At 45.8% G+C, this 12,198-nt stretch overlaps 1 protein-coding gene across 4 annotated transcripts in view; it reads right to left on the bottom strand.

Annotated features, from left to right (window-relative positions):
- Nucleotides 1-12,198, bottom strand: part of CSNK1G1 (casein kinase 1 gamma 1) — a 584,461-nt gene that overhangs the window by 52,229 nt on the left and 520,034 nt on the right. For 2 of the 4 annotated variants that reach the window (XM_085643989.1, XM_085643990.1), the window contains 2 exons: nucleotides 5,132-5,242; nucleotides 1,636-1,742 (listed from right to left, as the gene is read on the bottom strand). In XM_085643989.1, coding sequence (XP_085500115.1) covers nucleotides 1,636-1,742; nucleotides 5,132-5,242 — 218 coding nt within the window. Of the gene's footprint in view, nucleotides 1-1,635; nucleotides 1,743-3,100; nucleotides 3,319-5,131; nucleotides 5,243-12,198 lie in introns of those variants that run through there. The other 2 variants (XM_085643992.1, XM_085643991.1) reach the window with 2 other exon arrangements.

The raw sequence follows: 12,198 nt of genomic DNA, 5'->3' as shown, positions 1-12,198 counted from the left end.
TGTCTGTGGGACCAGGTCGCTGAAGGTTTTGTGTGTTCCACCACTGCAGAGAGCGATGGGTGCGGCTGTCTACCAACACTAGATCTGATAACTGCCCCTGAGCCTGGTTCCACTGACGTGCTAAGCATTCCTGGAGGGGACGCATCTGAAGTCTTGCGTAGGGAACTATGAGAATGCAATACACCATCATTCCTAGTAGTTGCATGAACACTCGAGCTGGTAGGGAGTGTTGAGGCTGGAACTGAGATAGTACGTTCTGAAACGTCCAGAGTCTGGCTGGAGTTGGATATGCTACAGCTTTGAGTGTGTATGGTAGCTCCTAGATAGTCTTGAGACACTGAGGGTTGGAGATGGGATTTGGCCTGGTTTATTGTGAACCCCAGCTGGTGAAGTAGTTGCACAGTCTTCTCTGTGTATCGCAGGCAACTGTTGCGTGAATTGGCCTTTATAAGCCAGACAGTTGTCCAAGTAGGGGGAAGACGTGAGCCTGTTGTCTTCTCAGGTAGGCTGCGACTACTGCCAAGCATTTTGTGAAAACTCTGGGAGCAGTAGTGACTGAGAAGGGTAGGACCTTGAATTGATAATGTTGGCCTGCTACCACAAACCGGAGGTATTTGCGGTGGGCAGGGCGTATTGGTATATAGAAATAAGCGTCGTTTAGATTCAGAGTGGATAGAAAGTCGCCTTGTTGAAGGAGAGAAAGCACTTGCTGCAGGGTTACCATGTGAAAATGGTCCAACTGAATGTATGGATTGAGTTCTCGGAGGTCTAATCTGGGTCTGAGGGAGCCGTCCTTTTTGGGAATCAGGAATTATAGGGAGTACACTCCTGTTCCTTGATATTGGTAAAGGGACAAGCTCTATTGCACCTTTTTTCATCAATGAAAGAACTTCTTGCTTTAGAAGCGTAAGATGCTCTTGTGACATGACATTGGAGGAATATTGGGTGGAGCCCCGAATCCTGGTATCTCCCCCCCCCCATTGACTGGTAGCGGGTGAAGAATGATGAGACAAGCGGACCATAAAGCCCTCAAGACATCACCTAATGCTGCATGCATTAGGAGTGTAAAAAAAAGGACAAATGAACCCCATCAGTGGCACAATCACAGAGATGTACCCTTCTTCCCAATAGTTAAAAGCATAGTCTCAGAAGATGTCTGCATTACTTATCTCCCCATCACTGCTTTGAATAATAAGTGCTTGCTGAGCTAGATGTATACCTATCTCTATGGTGCTATAAGCAACAGCATAGTGACAGACCTAGATGTCTTCAGAAACCTCTCCCTTCGTTGTAAGTATTAATGAAGTTGTAAAACCGACTTACTTAATTTTCCTTCCCATTTACGGTGGCAAACACTGTTACAGTTGCGCAGGTGGGATCTATACTTGCACCTTAATACAATTTCAGGAGAGGTAAGGAGTGAACTCCCACTGTCCTTTCAAGTGCCCACAAATCTGCAATCGCACCGCAGGCTGCACTACTAAACAAACCAACATGCAGAAGCTGTAGTGAAACGCAAATGGAATGGATGAAGGCATTAAATAACTGCAAGAAATGAAGACAGCACACCATACATGCAAGGTACCACTGAAAACATGCATCAGTGTACTGGCATTAAAGCTCCACTGAACATACTTTGCTTCCTCCACCACCTCCACCTCGGCCTGCGCAGTGATTGGTGCATTGGAGTGTCCCCCTGTTTGGTCGTCAGGATTCAGCTCGCCATTGGTTGAACTCACCACCTGTGAAAACAAGAAACGCTGGGAGTTAATGGAATACCGGAAGCCAACTGACAAAGAGAGAGCTATCAGTATAGCATCCCACAAAGTGTGTGTGTGTGTATTGGGACTCGTCATACCATACGACTGAAGGTATTCAACCCTACTAGCACACGAGTGCTCTGAAATTAAGCTGAACAGAAAGAACAAGTTACATACACTTACCTCCAACAATAGTTCTTTACGGATAGAAACTTCATTAGATTGACAAATGTTAAATGCGGACGAAAATTATATGCATAATTTTGTTTTTTTTTACAAAATAAGTCTTCCCTTATGGTACGGTGATTATGCTTCTAAAATTCTTCTGTCCTCTGTTTTCAGAAATCTCAGAATGTAGTTAACTTGATGAATGGCATGTAAAAACAAGCATTGGCGTAGCCAATAGGTCTCACCTTTGGGACCTTATAAGTGTTTAGCCATGCAACAGTTGCATAACTAAATACTTATAAGGTCCCAAAAGCGAGACCTATTGGCTATGCAAAGCGCCCGTAAAAGTGAAAGTGATCGCGATCGATCACGATCAAACATCAAAGCGGCAGCGAAAGTGAAAGTATTCGCGGTAAAGCGCAGCACGCGCGCCCGCGCACATGCACTGTAGCTCTAGGCTGGCCTGGTAGCACTTTTTGGAGCCCTCTCAATAAGTCTCACCAGACCAGCGCATGCGCTGGGTCAGGCGAGACCTAAACATGTAAGCATGTGTTCGATACCCACCCACTGGAAAGGAACACACATGCAATAGAGTTCAGGCGACGTTGAAGAAAAATGGGACAGCTCCTTAGACTCAGATTTTACACCTAAGTTTATCCATTCCCTATTGTCTCAGTCCTTGTTGTTCCTGCTTATTTTTGGTCTGCCCACAACCCTAATGGTATAGTGAATTACCATGCTGTTTATGGAAATAAATTATTGAAACAATGAATGTTGGGACTCATTACTCCAGGAATTATGCAATGCGGTGTCTGCATTATCCTCAGCCGATTTCAGCCTTTGAACAGTGTGGCCTGAGAGGATTATGTGGCTGATGCAGACATGTAAACGGTGTGTAATGTGGATGACTGACCAAGATTACAGCAGATTTACAATGTACAAAGCAATAATATATTGATACTCATCTTAATAGTATTTGTAGGCGCAAGTCGTAGTGGGTTAAGAGTGCAAAAATGCAAAACAGAAAAAAATTGAAAACAAGTGCTTTGAGGGAATAAGTAGAGTGTGTTATACCACTCTGGAAAAGCAAAACCTTTTCCAAAGTGTTCAATAGAGCTATAAATCTTTGCTTTACCAGTCTGATATTAAACAATACAACAAAACAAGGTATAAGCTTCATGTATTTATTTTATGGAACAACATAAATTATAATGTGCACATCATGAGCTCCATCATCCTTGGATGAACAACCATCTCTACGAACTCAGCAGTAGGCCCACGCTAGGAAATCCTTGGTTGGTTACTTGGCTGCAGTCATAAGGCATCAATGTGGAGACCGCTCTACAAATCATTGATGACAACAACGTACTCTTGTAGATTGGGCTTTCAGCTTCAACAGAAACAGAGAGAGAGTTTACGTGTGAATAGCTTCAATTACCTAAAAATCAACATAGTGCTTGCTTCCTCACTTCTGCAGTTTCAGGATACCGTAGATACCATGTACTAATAATACCCAAATTAAGGGTACTCATTTGAGCAACTTTCTACGTTTGATGGGCCAATCTGTCCCGGTCAGGATTCCATGACATGACTGCATATGAAATGCCTACCTCAGGCGAACACTTAACTCACTGACTTCTTGTACCAGCTACAAGATGGACACATGAGAGTTTAATTTAGGGGGATGTGTTGTAGAGAAAGGTGCAGCACTATTCAGTGCTCAATTCAAACATGATCACAGGGTGCAAAGGACAGTCAACAATCACAATTGAGCATCAAGTACATACATTGACTCTTCAGAATTAAAGAGGGCGGAGCCAGGCCAGGGCAAAGCAGTGCATAAGACATTCAGTGTAGGCTAACTTTTTAAATCATAAAAGACGTTTAGCATTGGTGATGATACACACAACACAAGCAACAAACAGCGTCGGCTTTTCTTAAAGTAGAGGAAATGCAACAAATTAGAATTCAAACAGACACATTGTACTGATCTCACGTCCATCCTCAGTAATCATTCAGGAAATGAAAGCAAGTATTCTGAGTAGCAAGTGTATGTACATGGCCTTATTTCCATTCGAATTGCCAATCTTGAGAGATATCCAAGTGCATTTGATTAGTTTGGTAGCTTCATTTTGGTTCATAATATTTGGAGGAGTTACTTTCATTGTAGCCACTTTGTCAGTCCTCTCAAACAGTTTGAATATAAATCACCACTTATTTAGATTTAAACTCACAGGGGTTCTCTCCCTCCAGAAAAACACTGAGCTTGAATGGATCCCACCACCTGTCAAATCCAAGCCAAGCCATTTATTGCAGCTTAGGACTGCATTCATTTGGATCCACCTATTCCGTTGGGGGCCAGCCAGCACATTAACACTAGAGATTCAGTGTCTCCCACCCGATTCCAGCAGGGTCCTCCATAACATAACCATGCTGAGCTGTGACAGAGTGGACTTTCTGACTAACTACAAATGGTCTTAATTTTCTGTCCCATTAATGCCCAACTCGAATAAGCAGGTTTACTGTGTTCCAATTCCCACTGCCATGGATGGTAATGAGGTAAGGCTTGATAGCCATTACAAAAATACTGCCTTGTGCATTGCACACCAAAGAATATGCACTTGGTAAAATACTGCGTTGACAGAAATGAGGCACACATTCAACTGCCCACTCCTAAATTCTGTTTTTAAAGTGCACCCCTAGGTTCAGGTATAAGATGGTCTTTTCCATTCATAGCCAATGCAGTGGTCCATTAGTGCTATCTAATTCACCCCTCATTGTCCACCACCTTCCCCTCAAAAAAAACAAACACTCACACATAGGTCTCTCTTCGGATTTACAATTCAGATGGATTAGACCTAGTCATTGAAATAAAGTCCAGACTCGAGAAACCTCTCAAAAGTCATCCCAGTAACATGCATTAAGTTTCAATTAAGACATGCAGATTTAAAATGCTGGGTAACCTTAAAGGAGTACCCCATATACACTCTCAAGCACCCTCTATAGAGTCTAATATCAGGGCAGCCTGCACTCTGATTTAGATTCCAAAGAGAATGGTCACCGGACAACTTCCTACAGCTAGAACAGCCTAGGTCTCGCCATTCGTTCTTGCCATCAACAGCATAACCCCATCCAATAAATTGTAGAACTTCAGTCAGACCTGTTCTCCCATACCATTACAGGACTGGAAGACGGAAGAATACCTGGACTGATCCCCCGTGCCGGTCTGCAGCCAGGTGAGATGTCAGATAAGAGGCGTTATTCTGCCGGCGGGGCTGGTTCTCCCACGCTCCTCGGCGGTCCGTTGCCAGGGTCTGCTCAGGCATTGGGAAGCATGCGAGCCAAGGGATGGATGCAAGCGGAGGCGAGCCAAGCAGGGCAATGGAAACAAATTAGTCTGTTAGTGCTAAGAGCAAGCAAAGCAAAAACAAAATAGCAACGAAAATCATAAAAGCAGACAGCCTCTACGTTATTTACTTTAAAGATATTTTAAGAAGCACGCCCAGCTCACAGCCCAAATGACAAGACCAATACATTTTATTATTTTTAACAACCTCACCTCTCTGCAAATCCGAGCAAACCGATCATGCTGTGTGTAGGAGATATAGAAGGACAGACAAGTCTTTGAAAACAGTGGCTTTTCTACTTTGTTAAAGTAAAACTATTTTTAGGGTGGCAGGAGCATTTTATACATGTCATGGCGCCAAATCGGACACAACCAAAGAAAAAAGTCAAAAATAGCGTTTGTAAATATTGCCTTCACCCGACTAGCACCTAATAGCAATCAAGATGTATTAAGGTGGGGTGCGCAAGCCTAGAGATTTTGATGGCTATTGCTGTGCAGCATTCATGCAGATAACTGCCATCTTCTGTTAAGCTTAACAGAGGCTCAAGTGCTGAAGTAAGAGGCAGTTAGTCAAAGCACACTACGCGGATACAGACATGGCAGTGAAAGGTCTTGTAGCAAGGACAAATTATTTGGAGGAAGGCACCTGCGAGTCCTCTGGCAGTTTGTGGTTGCTGAGCAGTATGGCTGATGGGTACTGATGACACCAATAGTGATGCAGTACAAATGGCTAACCAAGTTACATGCCATGGGCACTCCAGTTGTAGCAAAGTAAAGCAGTCAAGGCTTTCTCTAGCACTTTTTAAGGGTCAGATGCAAATGTAGCACAACAATAAATGAACATCACACAAACTGAATATTCAGTGCTGTAACCCTAAATACGACTTTATTTCCAACTAAGATATACCAAGTAAACCAAGACGTGCTAGAGGAATAGGCTTTGAAATGTAATGACAGCAACAGGAGCTAGATTTGAATTTTTTTCAACATTGAGCCCTTTGGCCAATGTCAGCCTAACCGTAGGGTTTGGGGTTAGTTGAATCTTAGTGCAGTTGACTGTTAATGCAGCAGAGGTATCAAGGGGGAGGATAACATATGTATTTTGTTACATGTCTGGTCTTCCGCATGAGTGCCAGTGTGACTCCTGGTGCATAACTAAGCAACCCAGTGGGATGGAGAACCTGCAGCTCAGAGCCTGGAAATAGGTTTGAAAACCTAACAAGTACATTAGTCATACTCAAGATTCCAATGCTGTTCATGGTACGAAAGATCAGTTGAAAGTCTTGCTGGTCAACAGGAGGTCGCCAGAAAGAAATCTCACAATAACCTCAATTAAAGGCCAAAATGGCCTCGGAGTTTTCAAAAGATTTCCTTAAAATTCAAAATCCTTCCCCATGAATCACTACCTCCTTACTCTTCGTCTTTCTTGGCTTTTGTAGGGGCAGATAGAGGTCAGGCCTGTCAGAACTGATCAGGACAGCTTGTGGATTCCAAGCAGACACGTGCCAATTTCCTTGAATGCTAAGTGAAGGCGAGCAGAACACAAACGAGAAAGGGTGCATGACTATTTTGGGGGTACGCTTAAGGTGTGGCCACAAAAAAGTAAAACCTCCATAGTGGAACAATTTCCATGTGAGCAAATCTCACTTGCGATGGTAAAAAACAACTGATGCTAATTACTAAGGTCAGAATGGGATTTTGTTCTCACAAATTTAATTGCTTACTTTAGTGGAATTTCATTTAAACATTTTTGTGAATGAGGTCAAAGTGATAAAGGGTACCTACAAATGGAATCAAATCTGTATTTTACAAAGGAACTTCACAAACATGCAATACAAAGTTAAATATAACAATGCTCAAGTGACTTGACAACAACTAGTCGGGTTTTGAAATGGACATGTAAATTCAGTAACGTAAACGAGTCATAAACCACTGGGTTACCCAGTATTATAGGTATCTAGTGTTCCAGTCTATGTAGGGTGGACCTTCATCAGTCATATCAAACTTTACTGACTGATAAAGTTCTTACTATGAGTAGCTCCGATCATTTTTATTTCTTGCCCAGCGCATTTCGGAATATCCATCATAGGGAGGGGGTAATATATTCATAATTCATATACACTGTGGGAAAACAAAGTAAACCAATGCTAAATCTAACTAGTACAATTTAAAAAATATATAAACAACATTTGAAAGAAATCTAGAGCAAACCAGTAGACAAGATGGTGACTGACAAACATAAGCTGGGCACAGCTTGGATGAGGACCACTGTGATTAATAAGCAGAACTTAGGAAACATACAAGTAACGTGCATCTGAAGCGCACCCTTTCAGCAATGCATTCATCGTACCGTTATTATTCCACCACTGCACAAGCAGCCCCTGCTAGTTTCAAGGGGGAGAGAAAACCCTTTTCAGGAATGCACTTATGTGCAGAAGTATACGGACTCACATTACAATTTCGAAGATGTGGCACAATATGACCTGTGAAAAATGTATCCATCTCGGAGCCAATAGAAGGTTAGATGACTTCCACACTCAGCAAGTGAAAGGAATATATATACACACACACATACATACACATATATATACACACACATATATACACATATACACACACACACACATACATATACACACATACACATACATACACACATACACACACACACACGAACAAGTTACTTACCTTCGGTAACGCTTTTTCTGGTGGATACAGTATCTGCCTGTGGATTCCTCACCTTGTGAATATCCCCTGCGCCAGCATCCCACGGAACTTTTCTTTCCCAGCACTCCACGTCGACGTGGGCGACGTCATAATGCATCGGCTCCGCTCGCGACTCCGTACGACGTCACCGGAGCCATAAGAAGCCCACGTCGGCGTGATGACGTCAGTTCCACCCATTTTTTCCGAGCCTTCGAGGCGAACAGGCGAACCAACGACAACTCCAAGTATACACAGTATACAGTATACCAACACATATACATAGCATACAAAGAAAAGGAATGCTAAATAAACAAGCATTTCCTACAAATGTACAAGAAAATATACAAACATTTCAAACAAGACCTATTTCGTGGTATACAAAGGTGGACAACGGGGAGGCGGGTGGGCCAGTGAGGAATCCACAGGCAGATACTGTATCCACCAGAAAAAGCGTTACCGAAGGTAAGTAACTTGTTCTTCTGATGGATACATCTGCCGGTGGATTCCTCACCTTGTGAATAGATTCCACAGCAGTCCCCACTCCCGGAGGAGGGTGTTCACCTTCTTATACCAGAAAGTCTTGCAACACAGAGCGTGCGAAGTGGCCCTCCCTCCTCATCTCTGAGTCCAAGCAATAATGCTTTGCGAAAGTATGGAGGGAGGCCCAAGTCGCGGCCTTACAAATATCTGCCACAGAAACACCCCGGGCCAAAGCAGTTGTAGAAGACTTAGCCCTAGTCGAATGAGCTCTAATGCCCTCAGGAGGAGTCTTACTGGCCAGGGCGTAGCAGATCTTGATGGTAAGGATGATCCATCTCGATAGCGTGCGCTTGTGCACCGCTTTACCATTGGAATGACCAACGTAGCCAATGAAGAGTTGATCATCCAGACGAAAGTCTTTAGTTCTGTCCAGATAGAAACTCACAGCCCTCTTCGGGTCCAGGCGATGGAGTCTTTCCTCCTCTTTGGAAGGATGTGGAGGAGGATAAAAAAAAAACAGGGAGAGTAACAGACTGCCCGAAATGGAACGGAGTAACAACTTTTGGCAGGAAACCAGCCCTGGTCCTGAGTACCATCCTTTCAGCATGTAATGTAAGAAAAGGGGGGTTAGAACTAAGAGCTTGGAGCTCACTCACCCTCCTTGCCGAGGTTATGGCTACAAGAAAGACCACCTTAAAGGACAACAGCCTCAAAGGACAGCTATGTAGAGGCTCAAATGGGGACCCCATTAGAAAGGTTAAAACAAGATTAAGGTCCCACGGAGGAATTACAAAAGGAGTGGGAGGAAACATGTTCGTAAGGCCCTTGATAAACCTCAGTACAATCGGAGATTTAAATAATGACGGTTGATCAGGTAGACATAGAAAGGCCGATAAGGCCGAAAGATTGCCCTTGACCGTGGCCACAGCACAGCCCTGCTGAGCCAAGGAAAGGACAAACTGGAGCACCTCAGAAAGATGTGCTTTTAAAGGGTCAATGGATCTCTCTCCACACCATTTAACAAACTTGGACAACCTGTAGGAGTAAATGGACTTGGTGGAGTGTCGCCTGGCCGATAAAATAACGTCCACCACATCAGGTGGGAGAGAGAAAGAACTCGGGTTGCCCCGTTCAATCTCCAGGCATGAAGGTGTAAGCTCTGGAGGTGGGGGTGTAGAACCTGCCCCTCCGACTGCGAAAGGAGGTCTGCCCTCAGAGGGAGACGGAGCGGAGGGCACGAGGAGAGGTGGAGAAGATCTGTGTACCACACCCTTCTTGGCCAGTCCGAGGCGACCAAAATGACTTGGGCCCGGTCTTGGCGAATCTTCCTCAGAACCCGAGGAATCAAGGGTATGGGAGGAAACGCGTAAAGGAGTTGTGAACCCCAACTCAACTGAAACCCGTCCCCCAACGCCCCCTGCATCGGAAACTGGAGACTGCAAAACGACTGACAGTGCGCGTTCTCGCGGGTGGCAAACAGGTCCACCCGAGGGGTCCCCCACGTCTGAAAGACATGACGAACTACCTCCGGATGGAGCCTCCACTCGTGGTCGGCGGAGAACTGCCAACTGAGACTGTCCGCACGCACGTTCAGCACCCCGGCCAGATGATTTGCCACCAGACAAATCCGATGGTCCTGAGCCAAGGACCATAGACGCAGAGCCTCTCTGCAGAGACAACGCGACCCCACTCCTCCCTGCTTGATGACATACCACATCGCGGTAGTGTTGTCCGTCAGGACTTGAACAGACTGACCGCGAAGGGAAGGGAGGAAAGCCTTGAGTGCCAAACGAATCGCCCGTAATTCCAGAAGGTTGATGTGAAGCAACCTCTCCTCTGGAGACCAACGAACCTTGATCTCCAGATCCCCCAGATGAGCACCCCACCCTAGAGTGGATGCATCCGTAATCACTATGGCCACCGACGGAGTCAGATGAAAGGGCTTTCCTTGGGACAGATTGCCCTCCACGCTCCACCAAGATAGATCCGCTGCAGCTTCTCCGGAGATCCTGATCGACTCCCTGAGATCTCCATTGTGCTGATACCACTGTCTGCGGAAGCACCACTGGAGCGCCCTCATGTGCCAGCGTGCATGGTTGACCAACAGAATGCAGGAGGCGAACAGACCGAGCTGGCGAAGGACCTTCAGAACCGGAACAACCGCTCCATTGTGGAATAAAGGGACCATTTCCTGAATGTCGAGAATCCTTTGAGGAGGAGGGAATGCCAGACACACAGTAGTGTCCAGTACCGCCCCTATGAACAGGCTGCGTTGAGAGGGCACCAGGTGAGATTTGGGCACATTGATCGAGAAACCCAAGTCGAATAACAGCTGAGATGTTACCTGCAGATGATGTTGCACCATCTGTGGGGATTCTGCCTTCAGAAGCCAGTCGTCCAGGTAGGGAAAAACCGGAATCCCCGACCTCCTGAGATGAGCAGCCACCACTGCCATCACCTTTGTGAAGACTCGAGGTGCGGTAGTAAGACCAAACGGAAGGACCGCAAACTGGTAATGTTGCGACCCAACCGTAAAATGGAGATACTTCCTGTGCGACTTCAGGATTGGGACATGAAAGTATGCATCCTGCAAGTCGAGCGACACCATCCAGTCTCCTTGCTGCAAGGCTTGAAGAACCTGCGCAAGGGTCAGCATCTTGAATTTCTCCTGTTTCAGGTAAAAGTTCAAGATTCTGAGGTCCAGAATCGGACGCAACCTGCCGTCCTTTTTGGGAATCAGAAAATACCGGGAGTAGCACCCCTGACCCCTTTCCTGCTCCGGAACCACCTCTATTGCACCCTTCTGAAGCAAGGCTAAAACCTCTTTCTGCAGGAGAAGCAGATGATCTTCCGATCAATAACCTTGGCAAGGAGGGTAAGGGGGAGGAAACTCCCGAAAGGGAAGGGCGTACCCAGTCTCTACGAGGTTCAAAACCCAAAGATCTGTTGTAATAGATTTCCAACCCCGTAGAAAGTAGGACACCCGACCCCCCACAGGACTTACATGATCCGGGATGGGGGATCTAGGGCTGCTTCCCTGAAGCCTCATTGGGAGCAGAGGAGGAGGACGAAGAAGAGGGGTTGCAACCAGAACCTCTCCGACCCCTCTGCTTCCCTCTATAGGACCTATAGAGGGGATTCTGTTGTTGCTGCTGCTGCTGCTGAGGCTGTCGGAAGGAGCGAAAGGATGATCTTCCGAAACCCCTAAACTTCCGAAAAGCTGAACCCCTAGAAGGTGCCTGCAGACCCAAGGACTTTGCTGTCAATCTGCTGTCCTTAAATCGTTGAAGGGCAGAGTCTGCCTTCTCCCCAAACAGTTTCTGTCCATCAAATGGCAGATCCACCAATGTGGCCTGAACATCCGCCGAGAATCCAGAGGAACGGAGCCACGCCCGTCTCCTCGCGGCTATGGATGACCCCATAATTCTTGCCACCGAGTCCGCCGTATCCAGCCCTGACTGGATCACCTGCCTGGCAGCTGCCCGAGTGTCCGCAACTACCTCCAAGAAGGACGACTTATCACCCTCAGGCAATTTAGGGGCTAAAGATTTAATAGAGTCCATCAAAGCATATAAATAACGCCCCAGCAGACATGTGGCATTAGATGACTTCAGTGCCATACTTCCTGAAGAGAAGCACTTTTTAGCCGCCTGATCAACTTTCTCGGACTCTGTATCTGCTGAAGACTGAGGGAATGCACCCGAAGCATGTTTCGAACAAGAAGCCTGCACAACCAGG

This window comes from Triturus cristatus, chromosome 3_1, assembly GCF_964204655.1.
Source record: "Triturus cristatus chromosome 3_1, aTriCri1.1, whole genome shotgun sequence".
NCBI lineage: Eukaryota > Metazoa > Chordata > Amphibia > Caudata > Salamandridae > Triturus > Triturus cristatus.
Note: the sequence above shows the minus strand (reverse complement) of the source record. Positions and strands in the feature narration are given on the sequence as shown.